This window comes from Hippocampus guttulatus, chromosome 18 (genome assembly GCF_054856545.1).
Source record: "Hippocampus guttulatus isolate MCC_2025c chromosome 18, RoL_Hgut_1.0, whole genome shotgun sequence".
In the NCBI taxonomy this organism is placed as follows: domain Eukaryota; kingdom Metazoa; phylum Chordata; class Actinopteri; order Syngnathiformes; family Syngnathidae; genus Hippocampus; species Hippocampus guttulatus.
The window spans coordinates 3,125,775-3,145,770 of NC_141278.1; the positions used below are offsets into that span (position 1 = coordinate 3,125,775).

The window sequence follows — 19,996 nt, forward strand, 5'->3', positions numbered from 1 at the left end:
TGATGTTGATTTGATTCCTCTTCAACCTGTAACAATATAGCGTTATTTTTCAATGTAAAAAAAAAACACCAATAGTAAGAATATAACCATTAAAAATTTTTTTTTCACATTTTCAGGTCGTGGTGTGCCGCGGAATTTTTGCAATGAAAGAAATTTGCCTTAGCTCAAAAAAGATTGAAAAACACTGATTTAGAGAATGGCGCTAAGCGAGAAACCGATTCTCAAAATGCTTGTCGATGAGTTTGATGGTCACTTGCCACACTTGGCCTACAAATTGCTCCGTGTTAGCGAGTAGAATTTTTATCCTGTCACGATGAGGTGCCCAAACTACTTTTTCGCCTTCCTCGAGGGAAGCCAGCGTAGCCAAAAAAGACGCCGCCGCCCCCCACCGCCCAGGAGGCTGCACGGCTCTGTTCCGCGCGCACATGATGCCGCGTTATCCCCGCGGCGTCTTGCAGGCGCGCGAAGTGGGGGCGGCGCTGTTGGGGGATGCTTTTTTTTTTTTTTTTTGCGGCGTGTGTGCGTGCCTCTCGGACTTGCTCGGGCTTGTGTTTGGGTGTTTCTGTTTCCATGCTGGCCGCGGAAGAAGGAGAAGGCGAAAAGGTTCCTCCCGGACGAGCGAAGACAGAAATGGAGCCGTCAGAATTCCCAAAAGACTTGCTCGGTGAGAACAGCCGCATTCCGGGGGCGAGGGGTGCCGGTTGTTGTAGGTGTTGAGCGATCCCCAACTGGGTCCCAAAGCGGCTCCTAAAGCCACAGCGACCCGGCTGCCTGAAGACCCGGTTGTCGGCCGTTGACTGGGAACAGTTCGTAGCCCGAAGGCACGCCCAACACCGCTTGGAGGTCGTTCCTGAGTTGGGCGCTGGTGCTGGTGCCGGTGGTGTCTTGCGACTTTGGCAAAAGTTTGCCAGTCACACGCAAAAAGAATATTGCCACAAAACATACGCATGGCTTGATTGATTCGATGATTTTTTTTTTTTCTTCGATGCCCGGAGAGTCGTTTTTTTCTCCCTGCTCCTTTCCGTGTGTGTATGGGGGGGCGTGTCCTGACACGTTCCATTTCAACTGGCCCCCAGTCAGTGAGCGGCGGCTTCGCTTCCGCTAGCACAGCACTTGATTGACTTTGCAGCGTGTTTGAATCAAGGAGGTGCGGATCCACTTTGAAAAGAGCCAACTGCTCTGCCAGGGGTTAAATCCACGTCACGTGATTTGCGGATGCACGCTGTCACCCGGCCGGCTTCTCGATGTTTTCTCGTTTACCGTGGGGGTTTTGTCCATGCATTCTCCGAATATAATTCAAAGCTTTCTGCTCATACCGTATGTCGTCCTCGTGCAGAGAGCGTTCGGGAGGTGGTGGGGCCGAGCCTCAAGTTGACCCTGAGCTGCCAACTTCAGCTGGAGGTCAAAGGTGAAAAGGTGGACAACAAAGTGCTGGTGAGTGACCTTTGACCTTCGCCACCTCACAGGTCTGTCTTCCCTTGCTGTGCGAGACCTCATGGAATGGAACTTCAGCCGGCTCCTCTCGGTTTGCGGAAGCGGTGCACATCGGTGAGGTTGCCGGTTCAATTCGATTCCATCGGCCGCTGCCCGCGTGAGCTTCACGCTGCCTTTCGCACTCTTGGTCTCGGGCGACAGTGAGCGCATGTGGGCTTGTGCGGACATGACCGCTAGCGCCCGCGTACCACGGTGGAGCCCACCCATGGTGACATGCGCCGAGGCGTGCGCGGACACGTCAGCGGTCGAGGTGGTGAAAGCCTCCTGGCCGACGCCACCTCTTGGTCATGCGACAAAGTGGGCATGTCTTCAAAAGAACGCCTTACTTTTGAAACATACTTTTTGTGTGTGTGTATAGGCCTTGGCATCACATCGAGCCTTCCTGCTCTCAGCCCGCATCCCTTCCAAGGTCAGTGGATGTCTCGGTGCGTGTGTGTATATGTCTTTATGTGTGGTGGCGTGTGCAGGTGGAGCACTCCTTCAGCTACCTGGACATTCTCGGTCTCCATAGCAACAAGCCCACTGAGGTGAGATGTCAGATATGACAGGAAGTGGCTGTTAGCAACACGCTAGCTGTTAGCGGTCAGGGTTGCATGCCACATTTCAAAGTCACACTTTCTTCTCTAGTGCTCTCCATGGAGCAGGGTCATGAGGCCGTGCGCTGTGTGTGTGTGTGTTCATGTTCGTGTGCGCACGCGCAGGTGCTACTGGAGTGCGGGCGTGGCCCTTGCACGCTGTGGTTTAGTTCCCAGGAGGACAGTGACCAGGTCATCACCCATCTGGGCTCGTGTCTCACCAGGATCTGCCCGGACACGTGAGTAGCAAGCCGGGGGGGGGGGGCTGAAAATGTCGCTTTGGTGGCCTCATGCTTCGCAGGTGCTATGTCTGTCTCCCCCACCAGGAACCCGCTGAAGAAGTTTGACGTGGCGCCTTGCGAGCGACGGGCCGCCCTCCAGGCTGTCTGGGAGCAGCAGGACCCTGCCGACTTGGGCCCTTGCGGTACGGCCCCTTGGCCAGCGGGGTGGGGCTCTGGCGTTTTGATCGGCAAACAGACCGACTGACTCCAAGTCCTGTTTCGGTCCAGGAGGATTCTCGGATCAGTACCGGGCCGTCTGTGACAGTCTCAACCTGGCCTACAGGGAGGAGGTCCAATGGGTCAGTGCCGCATAGTAAACTTTTCTACTGTTCGGGATTCTATCTTGATCGTCACCTCGGATGAAATTGGATCACGCTGGGGCGGCCGCTCGGGGTGTGAACCGCTCCACCCGAAGACGATCACATATGATTCTCGATCAAGATTTGCGCGCGTTGTCCAGCCATCCACGCACTACAGTACTCGCGTCGTTGTTGTGTCAGGACGTGGACACCATCTACCTGAGCCAAGACACCACAGAACTCAACCTGCATGACTTCAGTCACCTGGATGGCAGGTGCGTGCACGCGCGGCCGCCGATGCCGAGACCTTCTTCAAAAGGTCTCGTGCTTTGTCGCCATGATCATGTTTTCCTCTCGTGCGCGGTCTGGTCAAATGTTGCCGCATGTTTTGCGACCGCTGCTGTCTCCTTGCGTGTGGCGCAGGGATCTGGTGGCCATCGTTGGCACTCTCGAGTACAACAAGTGGTTCACCAAGCTGGTCGCGAAAGATTGCAAGCTGGTAAGACTGGCAAGTGCCGGTGTGGGGGGTGGGGGAGTGAAGGTTGACCTCTCTGCGCGCACACACACACCCACATGCATGCGTGTGTGTAGTCGGCAGACGTGTGTGAGCAGATCCTGCGTGTGATGTCCCGATCGAGTTGCCTGGAGGAGCTGGTCCTGGACAACGTCGGTCTCAGAAGGTCAGAGCGGGCGAAATGACGTTGACTCGCTTCGATGTCTTCTTTTTTTTTTTAACCATCTTTCCCTCCCTCCCTCCCTCCTCCCCCTCAGTGACTTTGCTCACAAGCTGTCCTTGGCGCTATGTCACAACCCCGCCTCCGCGCTGCACACCCTCAACCTGAGCAACAACTCTCTGGACGATAAAGGTTCAACACACACGCGCACGCAGACACACACGCATGAGAAAATGTCCACAAATACCTCACGTGTGCGTGTGTGTGTGTGTGCGCACATGCTGAAGGCATGTGGGCTCTGGGCGCTCAGCTGGGCAAACTGGCGACGGGCCTGAAGAAGGTGAACTTGAGCAGGACCTCGTTGTCCCCCAAAGGTGCATCCCGTCCGTCTGTCCGTCGCATCCGCCACCTCCCAGCGCCCGCCCTCATGCTCATGCGTGTGCGTGTGGGCGTCAGGCGTGAACCTCCTGGCTCAGGCGCTGCGTGCCAACCCCGCCATGGCCGCCACCCTCACACACCTCCACCTGGCGGGAAACTCACTCAGAGGGGACGACCTGCAGGTGGCGCTCCAGGTGAGCCGCACGCTCGCGACATGTCAGCAATGGGACTGTCTTGCTCTTCGCAGAACCTCCACCACTTCCTGAGTCAGGACAACAGCTTAGAAGTTTTGGATTTGTCCTGTACTGACTGTTCGTTGGAGCAGGTGAACACGCACGCGCTCTCGTTCCAAAGTCTCCAATCGACTCATTGTTGCTGTGTGTGTGTGTGTGTGTGTGTGTGTGTGCGTGCGCGTGTGTCAGACATCAGCGTCTCTGCTCAGAGGATGTTTGAAGCGTCTACGTGTCCTCAACATGTCCAAGACACTCTACTCTCACAGGTGAAACACGTGACCAAGATGCGTAACTGTTGCGTGATGAGCATTGACTGTCCGTCACGGCGAACCGGATGTCACCGAGTTCTCGCCGACACGTGTCCCGTCCGTCACGCCGACCCTTGAAGTGCCTGTACCGCCCATTCATTAATGAGGCCCGTGTTGCCTGATCGTGCCCTCAGGAAGTGCAGGGAGGTGCCGGCGTCTTTCAAGCAGTTCTTCAGCTTGAGCCAGGCTCTGAGCTCCGTCAACGTGTCCGGATGCAGACTTCCCGCCGAGGCTCTGAAGTGCGTAGGAGCGCCGACCGATCGACCGACCGATGGAGCGGTCCATCCCCTTTTGCCGCGCGCGCCGAAAGCTCTTCACGCGCCCGCCGATGTCTTGTCAGGGCGCTGCTGCTGGGCCTGGGCTGCAACCCCAACCTGAGCGACGTGTCTCTGGACCTGAGCGGCTGCGAGGTAACCATCAAAAAGGCAACCGAAGGGCACATGCGTGGCCGCCAGCGTCCCGTCCCAGGCGGTCCCGCGGCCGAGTCGCTTGAGCCGCGCTCTCCTCTGACTTGCAGCTGCGCTCGGCGGGCTCTCAGATTCTGGAGGGCTGCGTGGCCGAGATCCCCAACATCTCCAGTCTGGACATCTCCGATAACGGTGCCCGCCTATCTCTCCCCCGCCCTGCGTGTGGCATTTGCGGGAAACGGCCGTGCTAGCGCGGCTTCTCTATGGCTATGACGACTTCCTCCCGTGTTCGCAGGCTCGCTTCATTCAGAGACAAAGAAATGGCCCTTTGGTGGTTGTTTTCCCCGCGATTGACCGGCGACCGGTCCGGGGTGCGCCCGGCCGGCCTCTGGCAATAAGTCGGCTGAGATCTGGCACGATCTGCGATCAAAACGAGGCGCATTAGCACCGGCGAATTCACCCGAGCTGGTCCTCACGTCGTCTTGTCTACTGTCAGGTCTGGACGGGGACCTGAGCACCCTGCTGGTCTGGCTGGCCAAGAACCGCTCGATCCGCCACCTTTCGTTGGGCAGAAACTTCCAGAGCATCAAGTCCAAGTGAGTCCTCGAGCAGCGGCGGGTCGGCATCCTGGCGAGGCGCTTGACACTCTTGCCGCCTCGTGGCAGGAACGTGGCGCCGGTCCTGAGCGACCTGGTACGTCTGATCCAGGAGGAGGAGTCGGTGAGTGAGCGGCACCTGCGTTCCGACTCCGACCGACGATTGCGGCTCGCGACTTACGTCGTTTGGTGTCGCCTAGCCGCTGAGCTCGCTGTCGCTGGCCGACTCCAGGCTGAAGGGGGACCTGGTCGTGGTCCTCAACGCCCTGGGAAGCAACGCCTCGCTGACCCGGCTCGACATCAGCGGCAACGCCATGGGTGACATGGGCGCCAAAATGCTAGCCAAGGCCCTGCAGATCAACACCAAGCTCAGGTGAGCGCACGCTTCCGCCGGTCTCGTGCCGCGGCCCACGTTTTGCTGCCCACAGGCTTTTTGTCACCTTTTGTAGGACACTCATCTGGGACAGGAACAATGTCAGCCCTCGGGGTCTGCAGGAAGTGGCGTCTGCCTTGGAGAAGTGAGTCACGCTCTGCCGGTCCAGGCCGGAAACACATTGATGATCGGAGCCCACACGTGCAGATCGGGAGTGTCGGCCTTTAGCAAGGCGTCATCGGGCAGAAATAGTCGACACCAGGTTGACTTCACGGCCTTCGGTTGATGTTACGACAGTGACAGCTCGGATCGAGCCGGAAACCGAGGCACCGGAAGAAAGACACTCGAGCGCATAAGCGTCATTTCGCGTCGAAACCGCCAGTGTAACTGCTATCGCTTGATCGGCCGACGACGCTCAGTCGTGTTTTCTCGCCGTCAGGAACTTCACCATCCGCTTCATGCCCGTTCCCATCGTGGACGCCGCCCAGGCGCTCAAGACCAACCCGGAAAAGACGGAAGATGCTCTGCTGAAGGTTTCGGATCCTGTTTTGCTCAGGGATTTTTCCCGAGCGGCACTCTTCTACCGTGACCGTTGGCATGTTGCCTCCGCCTGCAGATGGAGCACTTCCTGCTGAGGAACCACGAGAGCCGCAAGTACCTCCGGGAGCAGGCGTACCGGCTGCAGCAGGGCATCGTCACCAGCGCCACGCAGCAGGCAGGCCTTGGCGGGCGCCCCGACCGGGACCGGTTTCTCGCTGACCCTCCGGTCCTCTGTGCAGATGATGGACACCATGTGTGTGAAGGTTCAGGATCACCTGAACTCGCTCGCGTTCTCCCAGGACCGCGCGGTACAGGAGGACATGAAAGTGGCGGAAAACCTGATGAGAGATGCGCGGAACTCCAAGACCGTAAGGGGGAACTTGAGCTACGAAGCCACGCCGGATCCGAGTGCAACTTTGACTCGCGCTTCTTCCCTCTCTGAATCCCTCCAGCTGCTGCCCAGCCTCTACCGGCTGGAGGGGGACCGTCTCCGCGGCGCCGTCCGGGGCAAACTGGAGTCCGTGGCAGCGGAGGTGGCCGCCGTGATGGACGAGGAGCTGGAGGTGGGCACGGGCACACGCCGAAAGCTCATCAAGTTCTGCTGGCAAAGTCCTGGGAGCGCAGCGGTGCGCCTCGCTTGTGGCATTTGTGTCGCTTCTTCTGGTCCCCGCAGACGATGCTGGCGTCCATGTTGGAAGCGGCCTCGGTTTCGTGTCCTCACGTGATGAAGATGAGCGGTCTAGGTTCAGACCTGCTGAAGGCGGGCGCGGGGAAGATGAGCGTCCCTCGCGCATTCATCACCAAGACGCTCCTGGAACAGGCGGGCGTGGACATCCTCAACAAGATCAGGTGGCGGCGGGCGCACCCTCTGCTCATCGGCACCTCAGCCTCCGCCTCGCAATGAGCTCCGATGATCCTCCTCCCCGTGAGCTTCTCGGCTTGTCTCGATCCCCAGTGAGCTGAAACTCAGCGTGGCGTCCTTCTTCTCCGATCGCATCGTAGACCGGATCCTGGACTCTTTGTCCATGTGGCGCCACACGCTGGTCAGTTTCCATTTTCCTCCACTTTTCAACCGCCGGCCGGCCCCCACTCGCTTCGTGGCTTCCGTCCTTCATCCGTCTTGCCGCCATCTGTTCCATCCCGCTCGCGTCCGTCCGTCTGCAGGCCAGCCACGTGGCGAGGCAGGGCCAACCCGCGCTACGTCCCGAATCTCAGGAGGAAACGCAGGTTTTGGAAGAGACGGTCCTTCATCCGGAGGGCGGCCAGGCGGAAGGCCAAGCGGACGCTTCCGTGGTGGGAATTTCTCCTCCTCCCGGTGAGGTTTCTTGGCTGAGTCGTAAAGGCGCATCTTTCCGCCCAGGTGACGGCCAAATCCAAACGGAAGAGTATTCTGGTGCGGATGCTGCGACCGGTCTCCGTGGCCTTTGGTAAGTCGCGGCGGATGCGCTTCCTCTTTCTTGACTTTCCGTGGGAAACCTGGGGCGTTGATCTCAGAGATGGAGTTTGACCTGGACAAGGCCCTGGAGGAGGTCCCCGTTCACGTGGTGGACCCGCCGTCCTCGTCCCTGCCGCCCTCGTCCCCGCCACATCCGGTGGCCGTTTTCCCGCCTCTCACCTCGCCGCCGCCTCTGCAGCATCACACCAAAGTGCGGCCGAAAGCCAGGAGGCGAAACAAACCCAGCAGAGTGGGCGTAGGTCTCCGGGAACACAAAGGTCGGGCGGGGATACCGCGTGAAACTTCGGGGATTTCCTTCTGTTTTCTTGCAGCGTGAGGCACCGCAGCAGCTGGAGCTTCAGGGCACCATGGGAAAGCTGGACGAGGGTGTGGACGAGTTCTTCTCCAAGAAAGTCCTGCAAGTCAGCTTGAAGTGAGATCCTCACGCCGCCCGCTCCCTTGAGCGAAGCGGATGCGGAGCAATCACGCGCACCTTCTTCGCCACGCAGACGCCTTGCCGCGCAAGCCGCGCCGTCAAACGCTCACCGGCCGGCCGACAAGAAGCGGGGATCCACGAGGAGTGGCTTCTTCAACCTCGCCAAAGGGCGGACATCCTGCTCAGAGAAAAATCAAGGGGCCGCGTCCCCCACCCCCGCGGCCGCGCCCCGCCCGGGTATGCTCGCGGACGAGTCGCCGCCCGCGTCGCCCTCCTCGCGACAGCGGCAGTCCCTCAGAGCCCGTCCCCAGGAGGACGGCCCCCCGCTTCCGCGGCACGTGGGCATCCCCGTCATGGGCGCCGACCTTCTGGCGGAGATCAAGGCACGGCAGGAGAAAATGGCCGCTCACAAGGTGAGCAAGGTAACCGCGATACAAAACCATTCACTTCCATGGCAACAGGGTCAAGGATTCCCAACTGTCAGGGGGAGGGGACGTGCCGCTGATTGGCTGGCAAACGGTTCAGGGTGAGCCCCGCCTGTTGCCTGAAGACGTCCGGATACGGAGGGAGGGAGGGGATATTATCAGTTGATAAATGGGGCCCTAAGAACAGTCAGTCAGCAAGTGCTGTTGTCAGTGGGGAATTACTCCAAGTCGATAACTACTCAAAGTATAGCATCAAAAGGAAACCAAGTAGGTACTGGAAGTATGCGAAGTGAGTGGTTGGCTCCTTTTCTTTCTGGAAGCCTTGCAACGCTTAACAGACAGAATGAAACTAAAGAATTCCTTTTTTTTTTTTTGGGGTCTAGTTGGAGTCATCAGAAGAAGATGGCCACATGGGTAAGTCCACGCTAACGCTAATGGAAGCGCCGATGCTACTGCCTAAGCGTCGACCGCTTTCAGTGGCTATTCAGTGATGCAACCCAACTCTTAATAACTCCTTAACGTCACAATATGGACCCCCCCCCCCCCAAAAAAAAGAAAGAAAGAAAAAAAAACACCACTGCTCATTTCCTACATTTTATGTAGTGGACTGGGGAAAAAAAATGGCCACTGAAATTCCAGTCGTAGCGATTCAGGATGGACTGAAAACGCAGCGATTGCGTTTTCAGTCCATCGCCCGATGTCCTTCCAGCCAACTTGGCCATGGACGCAGACCGATCCCGAGCAGAGGCCGCCCCGAGGTCCGAAGCGCCCGCCGCCGTCGGCCCCGAGTGGCCGCTCCCTCCGTCGGCCGCCGAATCCCCGACTGCCCCCGGTCCCACGGGTTTCCCCAGTCTGCCCAGTCCCCTGAGCCCCAGCGGTGCCGTTGTGCCAGGTAAGGGGAGGCGAAAAGATGCTCCTGAGAAAACACATGACACACGAGGATGCGCTGCAAATGCCGACCGCGTTACCCTCCAACGTAGAGACTAAAACGAGTCCAGTAAGACTTGGACACCACCAATCTATTCCTACCACTCTGACCGAGACTCGGACTGTGACAATCTACTTTGACCGCGACGACTACGACAGTAAAGCTGTGAACACTCCGACGACGACGATGACGATGACTGCACCAGTAGTACTCCGGAGGCTTCGGTACTGTCCTACGAATCAACTCCTACTCCAGCAGTATTTAGAGTACGGCGCTCCGGTCCAAGCACGCTCCGTGTTTGGGTGACCTTTGTAACAAAGTGTGTCGTGGATTCCCATTAGCCTGCGGCGTTGCCGCCGCATCGTTGCCCGGGCGACGCTGGTCCTCCCTCAAGACGTCGCCGCGCCGGGGTCCGGATGGGCGTCGGCGAGCCAAGTCCCTGCCCGCCTCCGCTCCGGCGCCATAGGCTCAGACGTCTCCCCAAACGATGCCGACGACGCGACCGCCGAAGCTCCGAGCGCCATCGATCGGAGACCCGACGCCTCTATCGAAAGGAGCCCCAGCCAGCGAACGCTTGGGAACGGCGCTCAGAATGAACGCTGGCAGTCCTTTTTCTTCCTTTTGCTTCCTCCTTTCTTTCTTTCGAAAACCGCCTTATTCGGGTAGCTGAGCAGACCGGGCGCTTTTCCGAAGACGGTATTAGTGAATAAAGTCTCGTTAACCCAATGTTACCAAATCATCTTCTCTTGTCACGGGCTTCGGTTTGAATGGACTAACAACGGCGCTTACTCGCCGCTGCGAGGAGCGAAGCCACCGGCGGCCATCTTACATTGCCAATCTCAAGCCCCCGTCGAACTTGAGTACTTTTGACGAAGTCGCACGTCCATTTCCGAAGGTGTGTCTCGGCTGCTCGGCTATCGGAGGGCTGCACCTACACGGGAATGATTTTGGTGGGGGTCCAATCCCATTTCAGCGTTCATCTCTCGCCATCCTCATGTCGTCTGGCCGAGGCCTTCAGACCGCACTTGCGAATGGCAAACCGACTCTCTCTCTCTCTCCTTGCATATCTCGTTTCAATTCTCCGACGCCTGATTAGGCTCGACGATGCTTGGCCGCGGCGGCGCGCGTGGGTGCACGCGTGTCCGGCCTTATCTGCGTCTCCCGCTTAATCAGTGACTGCAGTCACGCCCGTGCAGTCCGGAGGTCGCCAGCCGCCGTCCTCGCTCACCGCCTCGACATCATCGCCGTCATTTTCTCCAGGACTCGCGTGCGCCATGAAGGCAGCGCCGAACAAAAGGAAGCTGATCCTGCTGGTGAGTAGCCATCTTTGCCTTCACGCGTGGGTAAAAACCCGCCGCGGTTCGGGCGACGGTGGCGGGGAGCAGGGGCGGGCAAGCGCCGTTCCCGGAGAGCCGCACGCCATCGAAAGGCGAGCGCCGCCGAAGCCTGAAACGCCGCCGACGATTGGCGTCGGAGATGGCGGGTCGCGCCACGTTTCAAGCGCCGGTCCTCTCTCGCCGTGACCTTTGACCCATACAGCTCCGTTGAAAAGCAGACCAAATCAAACCGAGTCAAACGTGGTAAGTGGTTGTCTCGGATCGGCCCGATGCGCTCCACCAAACACAGGTGAAGCAAAGTAACGTGGTCCTGGGGAGTCAAATACGCACAGTAAAAAGCGGGCAGCATCTCAAACGTCACTTGCGAGAATGTAACGGAATGAATGTGGTGACCCTCTTGAGTCGACCTGCCGCCTCTCCGCGGCCAATCGCATTCGAGCCGGTCTCGACTGGGAGTCGGCGGCCTCTCGTTAGCGACAAATGAGCTTCAGCTGGCCTCGGCATGCTTTTCATTTGGTGGCGGCGCCGCGCTGCTCGGGGGGGTTCCCGTCCACGACCCGAGCAACAACAAGTTGGGTTGTGAACTCGTTGTTTTCCTCAGGTGTGCGTCTTGTCCGTATCCCTGGTGACGCTGATCCTAGGCCTCGGACTGGGACTGGAACTGCGGAGGTGCCGAGACAGAGGTGGACTCCGAGTCGCAGAGCGACTTTCGCGCTGCCGCCGTGGTTGTTGCATCATCAAGGAGATGACCGAATCCACACAAAAAAAGTCCTTCAAGTGTTTGAAGAGGTTTACCGCTCAGCAACTTCCAGGCCGTCGGGAGGGAATGAATAATTGCCCAATGATTGCCAGCCTTTGCAATCATTCCTGAGTCCCTATCGCTAGCTCTTGATCTTTATGAGGTCAAGTCATCGAGTACAAATGAGCACTAGAGCGTCCTTAATGACATTATTGCCGCGGTATAAAAGCGTGACGCGCCCTTTCTGAACCGACCGTGAGCCAATATTGGCCAGCGAGATTTTCTCAAGGCTCTCTCGGAAAGCCTGACGGCGAAGCGGAAAAGGCCACGTGCGAGGTGCTGGGATGCTTTCCGGGATCGGGCCTCCCCGCATTCTGCACCGCGGACCACCTTCCTCCGCGTTGACTTCCTGGTTGGGTTGCCGTGTCGGCATTTCCCCACGTGGGCATTGTGGCGCGGCGACGCACTCGTGGCCCTTTCAAACCGGGCAAACGCCCCAACCCAGCTTTTGCTTTGTCGCCCCAAAGTGGGACCGCTGACGTCGTGCAGGAATCGCTGCTACCAGCCGTACGACGGTGACACCCCCGGGTGCAGATGTGACGGCGCCTGCCGGGACAGCGGAACCTGCTGCCCCGACTACCACGACCTCTGCAAAGCCCCCGGTAAGAGAACGTCGGACCTCGGCGCGAGTGGTCGCCCTGGCCGAGCGGCTGGCCAATCCCTGCGTGCGTGCGTGCGTGCAGCGGAACTGTGGGAATGCACGCATCTGCGCTGCGGCGAGACCAGGCTGCCCACCAGCAGGTGCCACTGCTCCGACGACTGTTCTGCGAATTTTGACTGCTGCAGCAACTACCGGCACGTGTGCCAAGGTGAGAGGCGGCAAAATGTGGCGCCTGCGCGGCAAAGCTTGACCGTGAGACTCGTGTGGGCCGGCAGGACAAAGCCAGTGGGTGGAGGACGAGTGCGAGGACCTGTCACGCCCTTCCTGTCCACCAGGGTAGCGCACACTCACACGCTCGCGTACTCGTGCCTCGGCAGGCGCTATGACGGGCCTTGTTCTGGTGCGCTAGCTTCAAGCGCCAACCGCTGCTTTTGGTGTCTCTGGACGGCCTGCGGGCCGACTACCTGCGCCTGTGGAACCCGCTCATCCCGGTGCTCGCCAAACTTCGTGAGTGCTCCCCATCGCGTTCTGCCATCTAAGGCCCTGCTACTCGCGTGAAGCCCCGACTAGCACGTGTCTTCCTTCGAGACGATCCTTTTTTTAAAATAATTTGTTTTATGGTTGTTGGTTTTGTTTTGTTTTTTTAAATAGAGAAATGCGGAACGTCAGCTTCATACATGCAGTCATCTTTTCCCACCAAGACTTTCCCCAACCACTACAGCATTGTGACGGTAACGTGCACACAAAAACACGCTGACACACGGTCATGGTTGGGCTGCGGCCACACCACGAAATCAACCACCCCCTCCCCCTGCCAGGGTCTGTATCCCGAGTCCAACGGTTTGATTGACAACGTGATGTACGATCCGGTGATAGACGCCATTTTCACTTTGTCGGGTCCGGAGAAGGAGAACCCGAAGTGGTACCTGGGACAGCCGGTGAGTGGCCAAACGTCGGTCAGCTGCATCGCGGATGACGGAGCGGGATTTCCTCTGCAGATTTGGCACACGGCGAAGTACCAGGGGCTGAAGTCCGGGACCTTCTTCTGGCCCGGATCGGACGTGAAAATAAACGGCAGCTTCCCGGACATCCACCGGCCGTACAACGGGTACCGGAGTCTTCAAACGGACGCCGGGCTCGCGCTGTGCATTTGACTGCTGTTCCCCGCAGGAAAATCCCGTTTGAGGAGCGAGTCCTGACGGTGTTGAAGTGGCTCCAGCTGCCGGACGGGCAAAGGTGCCTCGGCTTCAAGTCCCTCGTCGGAGCTCGTGAGCCTCGGTTTCACGCGCTGTCCCTTCTCCTCCAGACCTGACTTCTACACCCTGTACCTGGAGGAGCCGGACAAATCGGGACACAGCTTCGGTCCCGTCAGCGGAGGGGTACGTCCACGCCACTTGTTGAAGCGCATGATATTTCTGCCCGCTCCCGTGTAGCGCGTCGCCGGTCATTCGGGGTCACGGCTCAAGATGCCCTTGACGTCATTTGGCAGTGAGCGTGGCGAGAATATTCTTGGCCGGAGCAAAGTGTGTGTGCACGGGAAAGACGAGCATGAAAGAGAGAGAGAGAGAGTACTGTGGGGTCAGACGGGCGACACGGCGCCGACTGCTGTCATGTGACAATCCGCTGCAGGTGGCCCAGTCCATAAAAGCCATAGACAAGGTGGTCGGTCAGCTGATGAACGGACTCAAGCAGCTGGGACTTCACCGCTGCGTCAACGTCATAGTGGTCGCCGATCACGGTAACGGCTGCGACGTTTCAACCGCGGCGGCAGGAAGTAGCTCGGAAGCAGGAAGTAGCTTTCGGCCGTGCGTCGACAGGCATGGAGGAGACGAGTTGCGACAGGAAGGAAAACCTGCAGGAGCTTCTGGGGGACGTCAGCGACTACATCGTCACCGAGGGACCCGTTGGACGCATCCGGGCCAGGAACCCGGACGCCGACTGTGAGTAGAGAAGGGGGTTGCCGGGGGGGGGGGGGGGGGGTGTCTCTCCGGCAATTCTGCTACTGTACCCAAACGATTTCTGCCAACTTGTCAAATGAATGTATTGAACTGTGGCAGCAGATGGGGAGGGTGGCGGGGGGTGGCCTTGCTCCTGCCCCTCCCTGCTTGCGTCTCTCTCTCTCTGAGAAAGCAGCATTCCAAAACGTGCCTTTCCCGGGCGCCAGTCGCGTCAATGGGAAAAGACGACGACGTTTATTGGTTGTTTGCGCTTGAGATAAGGTCAGGCGCTTATTTGCAGACGCCAGGCCCCTTGGATGGCAACCGTCTCCTCGCATGCAGCTTTTCATTCTCTCGCGGCTCTCCTTGGTTTCAGAGTACTCGTCCTCTGGCCCGTTTGTTCGGCCTTGGCCTTTTTTCCCATGAGAGGGATGATCCCGGGCACACCGGCAGGAGCAGTCACACACAACCTATCCGGGATCAGGAACAGGATCACAATAGTTAGCCTCCCTAGTAACGGGGCCAGGAACGGAATCTTGAAATGCTTGCGCTGGGCCTCTCGCAAAGAAAATCCGCGTTGCTCTTCATTTACCTGCAGTGCCCCCCCTCCCGGCCCCCCCACGCTTCGCCGTTCCAACACTCCTGTCACACTAGTACCACAAAAGCATTTGTACCCCAATTAGTAAAGGGAAGAGGAAAATAAGCAGTAACTCCAGCTTTGATATGAACAGGAACAGAACCAGTTCCATTTACCCCAACTAGCAACAGCAACGGAACCAGGATCAGTCGTGTGTGTGTGTGTTGTGTGTTTCAGTGGATGCTGCCGGCCTTGTCGCCAACATGACGGTAAGCATGTATTGTACATGGCACGTTGGAGATGCGACATTGCGGCCGCTGCCGTTTGCCAGTGCAAAGGTGCGACGCAGAAGCTGCGACCGTACCTGAAGTGGCACCTGCCCAAACGGCTTCACTTCGCCAACAGCCGTCGCATCGAAGACGTCAACGTGCTGGTGGAGCCCAAATGGCTGTTGGAGAGGTGCTCGCCTCACGCCCCCGACTGTTGCCGCCGCCACGCAGCCCCTCATCGGTGCCCCGCTCTGCTTTCAGGCTTCCGGGGTCGCTGCGCTTCTGCTCCGGCGGCCAGCACGGCTACGACAACGATGTGGCCAGCATGCACGTGAGTGCCGACCGTCTCGCGCCAGCGCGGCCGGCTAACGTCACGCGCTGACATGGCCGCTTTGTTCCTTCCCACAAGGCCATGTTTGTCGCCCACGGTCCAAAGTTTCCCTCCGGCACGGAAGCGGAGCCCTTCGCCAACATCGAGCTCTACAACCTCATGTGCGGTCAGTCCGTGCCACCCGCGCGCCGCCTCCTTTGCGACGGCGCCGCCCTTACGAGTCCTTTTGTGACTTTTGGACCGCAGACGTGCTGCAGATCTCGCCGGCCGCCAACAACGGGACGCACGGCAGCCTGAACCACCTGCTGCGACGGCCTTTCTACACCCCGCTGGCCCCGCCGGAGCAGAACGTGCCCGGCGAGTGCCGCCTTGGCACGTTGCAGCCGCAAGACCCTCTGGCCTGCTCCTGTCCCCACATGGTGCGTGCGCGCGTCCGTCCGTTACGCTTACCGCGTTGGGACCATCGTTGTTTCTGGCACAGTTCCTGGCCCGGTTACGGTTTGTCTGACCGGGCCCGTTACGGATCCTGTGGCTGGGATTGTGCCTGTTACTGTTACTTGGCATGCAGCTCACCGTTAACACCCTGATGTTGTGTCTGGAGCGGTTACTGGCCCCGTTACCCTTTCTATTACCGTTATTGGGACCGCTCGGCATCGTCTTTATGGTGACCGTAAGCGTCTCCGGCGTTCCTGGGACTGTTGTCATGCTTTCCGCTGGCCGCCGGTGTTCCCCCTTAGAGCGCAGACGACGTCATGGCCGCCAACCGTCGCCTCAACATGACGTCCGCTCAAGGTGAGCCCGCCTCGCGCGTGTCGGGCTGCGGCGTCCGGCCGCCGCCTTTGCGCAAATGAACCTTCCGCCCGTTCTGATTGCCGCAGAGGCCGCGGCGCGGCGCAAACACCTGATGTTCGGCCGGCCTCGCTCGCTGCGGCACCGGGAGCGTTACTGCATCCTCCACCAGGAGGCGTTCGTCAGCGCCTACAATGCCGACCTGAAGATGGCGCTGTGGAGCTCCTTCAGCGTGGACGTGCCGGTACGCCCGCCGGCAGAACAACTCGCTCGCTTAGTTGTCGCCGCCGCAGCTAGCAAAAGTACTCTCAAGTCTGGACTTTCAGTACCGCTTCATCTCCTTCGGTCACAGGAAATATTATTGTATTGGTGCCGCCGCACACGGGTGAAAATAGTTCACCGTCAGATGATCGCACGATTAAGTTCACGTCCCGACGTGATCGATTTCACGTTATAAGGTTAAAACGGGGTCTTCCTCATGAATGGAGCGCCAGATCCCGGGCGAGGGTCCGGGCCAGCGTCTGCTGCCTCGCAGACTCCATCCGTGTGGTTCTGCGGCGGAGAAGAGGGGAGCTGATCCCAAAGGCGAAGCTCCTGTTTTACCGGTCGATCTACGTTTCTGTGGTACCGGCGGGGCACGCCTGAAAGAACGCGATGAGTTTCCTTCGCGGGGTCGACGGGAGAGGGAGAGTTCCCTTCGAGAGAGAACGAGAACGCCTCCCCGCTGAGCTGCTACGGACACGTCCCGGTGGGAGGAGATCCCGGCGGCGACGACGACGACCCAGGACCCGCCGGAGAGACGGTGGCTACCGGGTGGCCTGCCAACGCCTTGGGATCCCTCCGAAAGAAAAGTCGCTGTGCGGAAGCCACCGTCTGACCCCTGGATAAGGGGGACATCATACGGACGGACGGATCTTAAAACGGGCAGTGAGGAAGGCCAACGTGAAACGTACCACGCTCATGTGATGCTGACCTTTATTTTTTTTTCGGATGTGGCTGCAATATATGCTTCCGCAGACGAATACCTTTTGGAGTCAGTGGTGCACAATATCATCTTTGACCAAAAATCCGGCTTTGATCGAGGAGTAGAAAGTACAAGTGCGTGTTGCCAAATGTCGGGACTAAAATTCCAAGGAGAAGCGCCAGCGACAGTACTCGTACTTGGTTACTTGCCACACGTGCCGACGCGGTTTCCCCACCCTTCTTTTGGTAGAGCAACTCTGAGCCGCTGCCGCCCGTCGGCGCCGACTGCCTGCGGGCCGACGTCCGAATTCCTCCGGCCGACAGTCGTCGTTGCGACGACTACGGCGACTTCCGCCGGGCCTTCCTGTACCCGCCCGGTACGCGTCGGCCACATGCTACGCCGTGACCTTGAGCGGCCTTGGATGACCTTCCTGTGGTGTTGCAGGTCTGATGTCGGAGGAGGCGGAGCGACGCGACGCCTTGCTCAGCAGCCACTTGGTGCCCATGTACCCCGGGTTCCACAGTACGTAGCGGCCGCTTGTCGCGTGCCGAGCCCCCGGCGTTGCTAGCGCGCTGGCCGCTAGCTTCGACCGACGGCGTCAGCGTCCACATTTGGCTCCTTCTGCAAATTTCTCTGTATGCTGTTGTAATAGTTTTGGGTGAACAAGAATATTTCACTTGTAATGTTGGACTTGCGTCGGGTCTTCAGGGATCTGGGCCTACTTCCACGGCACCCTGCTCAAGAAATACGCGGCCGTTTACAACGGCGTCAACGTGCTGACGGGCCCCGCCTTCGACTACGACCACGATGGACGCCATGACCGGCCCGAGCTCATCGGGCGGTAAGAGCAGCCCAGGGCGGGGGGGCCAAACGGGGACCGCATTTCCCTTTTAAAACGGACTCGAGGGCCGCACCATTTTCACGTGTTAAAAGAAGAACAAAAAGTGTGGCGATATGGTTCAAAATTGTCATTCAAATTGTTGACATAGCATGAAGGATATTTGTGAAACGTGGCGTTCCAGTTGAAACGCTAATGGCGCAGGGCGTCCCGCTCCACTCTTGGCCCCCCCGGGCTCCCCTGCGCTTGTAGCAGCGGCGAAGGCCGACCGTCGGCCTGTACGCTTACGCCACGCGGTGTCTTCCAGGTGGGCGACGCCGAGCAACGTGTCGGTGCCCACGCATTACTTTGCCGTGCTGACCAGCTGCCGGAACGCCAGCCGACCGCTCCGAGAATGTGACGGACCGCTGCGCGCCGTGGCCTTCCTCTTGCCTCACCGGCCGGACAACTCTGAGAGCTGCCAGGTAGCGCCTCGCTTCCCAACGCGCACGCCAGATCTGATGCTCTTGCCCGCTCGCGCGTCGATTTCATCGGTATTAGCGATAGATCTCGGCGAGCCCCTTTTCACGCGCGAGGCGATGATCAGACTGCTCAGATCCACGCGAGCTTCGCGATCGTGTCGATGCCAAACGAGACCGAAAGGTTGGGGAAAACGCTCGCTACCTCAGTACGCAACAGCCATCGGGTTGTCACGCTCTCGGGCTAGCTGCGTTTGTCTGCCGTTGCGAAAGTTCCAATGAATTTGCTTCAACAGAGCGCCCAAGACGAAGCCTCTTGGGTGGAGGATCACATTTGGTTCCATCAAGCCCGAGTGCGAGATGTGGAGTGGATCACGGGACTGGACTTCTACCAGGAGAGTCAGCGACCGATGCCTGAGCTGCTGCGGCTCAAGACCCGGCCCACGGCCGCCACTCAGAAGCCATGAATGTGTACGACAATTAAAAAAAAAGAAAAAAAAAGCATCAACACGTTCTGGTTTATTCAACGTCAAACGGGAGGAGGGAAAGACGAGACCCGCTCCCCCGCAAAAAAAAAAAAAAAGGAAGGCAGACTTGCTGACTGAATTCCAAAGCGCGTTGAAAGAAGTCGCATTTGAAGGGCGCCGGAACATTTGCGAGTGCGCTGTTTCCCAAGACGCCGAAGATGGAGACGCACACGCCGAGTGTTCGACGGAGGGCTTTGGCGCTCGGCCACCGAAAGGACCGGCCCGTGTCGTTTCGACCGATGGAACTGTCGATGGAGTAAAGAGTGCTTTGGTGCCAAAAGGAGGCTTTGGATGCGCCACTCGCTGGCAAGCCATTTGGTGTTCGTGGACCTCAGGTAGGACCATTCTTGCCTTGTCTCGTCTTGCGTTCCGTTTCAAGTGCGCCTCAATCAATCAATCAATCAACTCGTTTTGCACACAAACATGTTTTGTGTCTGTGGCGGGAGCGCTTTGCCCGACTTGCTCAGCTTCTGTGCGCTCGCCAATCGCATACCTGTCAACTCATACGCTTTAGCCATAGTTCATACGGATTTTGTGGTGAATCTTACGTATATGGCCGTATCGCACAAATCATACGGATTCTGAAAATTTCCGCCCCCCCCCAACAGGTAGTTCCGCTTGCTTTTGCCCAGAATGGTGCTAGTCTACTCGAATGCTTTCATTTCCGGCAACTTTCCAAAAAAGTAACGCACGAATACAACTCTGAACACAGTAATGCCACTAAGTAGAATGATGATTAGACATTAACCAGACATTGTATTATGGAGATCTACAATAAATATCCTTGAAAAGTTCGTGGGGTTTTTTCTGCCGTTATTTTGACATAAAATGCTTTGGTATGTTATAAGGATTTTTTGCTCTTTATAAGGATTTTTTTTGGTAGTTCATACAGGTTGGCGCTCCGAAAAGTTGACAGGTATGCAATCGGAAGCGGTTCGGTTCCGACCGCGGCGTCGGCTTCACTCCGAGCAACAATCGAATTTCAGGCGACGAAAAAACTATTTTTCTTCACATTGCTAAATGGCTTTTCGGGTGCGCCCATCCCTCCTAAATTTGCGTTTTGATGATCATTTCAGAATGTAACCCCGTCCGCCCGTTTGAAAGAGATGAGGCAAAAGAGGTCAATTTCAACAAAACGAAAAAAAAAAAAAAGGAAAAGCCCAGCCTTTGAAATCTTTTTTCTTCTT

The 19,996-nt window shown here is 58.1% G+C and overlaps 2 protein-coding genes across 4 annotated transcripts; both read left to right on the forward strand.

Annotated features, from left to right (window-relative positions):
* Positions 1 to 502: 502 nt before the first annotated feature.
* Positions 503 to 10,108, forward strand: LOC147190632 (F-actin-uncapping protein LRRC16A-like). Of its 2 annotated transcripts, none has more exons than XM_086136859.1 (36): positions 503 to 664; positions 1,337 to 1,434; positions 1,853 to 1,903; positions 1,962 to 2,021; positions 2,196 to 2,308; positions 2,396 to 2,493; positions 2,579 to 2,649; positions 2,851 to 2,924; positions 3,073 to 3,148; positions 3,241 to 3,329; positions 3,421 to 3,515; positions 3,611 to 3,697; positions 3,780 to 3,883; positions 3,949 to 4,026; positions 4,124 to 4,200; positions 4,377 to 4,481; positions 4,583 to 4,652; positions 4,760 to 4,841; positions 5,146 to 5,245; positions 5,315 to 5,369; positions 5,446 to 5,618; positions 5,695 to 5,763; positions 6,058 to 6,151; positions 6,235 to 6,333; positions 6,398 to 6,526; positions 6,611 to 6,721; positions 6,832 to 7,007; positions 7,114 to 7,201; positions 7,323 to 7,451; positions 7,519 to 7,585; positions 7,653 to 7,849; positions 7,926 to 8,026; positions 8,103 to 8,451; positions 8,838 to 8,868; positions 9,164 to 9,346; positions 9,724 to 10,108. In XM_086136859.1, exons 1-36 carry the CDS (start codon positions 571 to 573, stop codon positions 9,846 to 9,848), a joined length of 3,798 nt encoding a protein of 1,265 aa, XP_085992985.1. In that variant the 5' UTR covers positions 503 to 570; the 3' UTR covers positions 9,849 to 10,108. The 2 variants fall into 2 exon arrangements, with proteins under 2 accessions (XP_085992985.1, XP_085992986.1); XM_086136860.1 differs by having other exon boundaries at positions 8,103 to 8,442.
* Positions 10,109 to 10,259: 151 nt separating this feature from the next.
* Positions 10,260 to 19,196, forward strand: LOC147190633 (venom phosphodiesterase CdcPDE). 2 transcript variants are annotated; one of them, XM_086136863.1, is made up of 25 exons: positions 10,260 to 10,695; positions 11,321 to 11,402; positions 11,986 to 12,120; positions 12,202 to 12,327; positions 12,395 to 12,455; positions 12,529 to 12,626; positions 12,771 to 12,850; positions 12,938 to 13,057; positions 13,118 to 13,227; positions 13,290 to 13,355; positions 13,426 to 13,498; positions 13,749 to 13,857; positions 13,937 to 14,059; positions 14,871 to 14,902; positions 14,965 to 15,092; positions 15,164 to 15,233; positions 15,312 to 15,399; positions 15,480 to 15,652; positions 15,971 to 16,025; positions 16,112 to 16,266; positions 17,236 to 17,362; positions 17,431 to 17,508; positions 17,695 to 17,827; positions 18,132 to 18,288; positions 18,579 to 19,196. In XM_086136863.1, exons 1-25 carry the CDS (start codon positions 10,657 to 10,659, stop codon positions 18,747 to 18,749), a joined length of 2,589 nt encoding a protein of 862 aa, XP_085992989.1. In that variant the 5' UTR covers positions 10,260 to 10,656; the 3' UTR covers positions 18,750 to 19,196. The 2 variants fall into 2 exon arrangements, with proteins under 2 accessions (XP_085992989.1, XP_085992988.1); XM_086136862.1 differs by having other exon boundaries at positions 11,986 to 12,327.
* Positions 19,197 to 19,996: the final 800 nt, after the last annotated feature.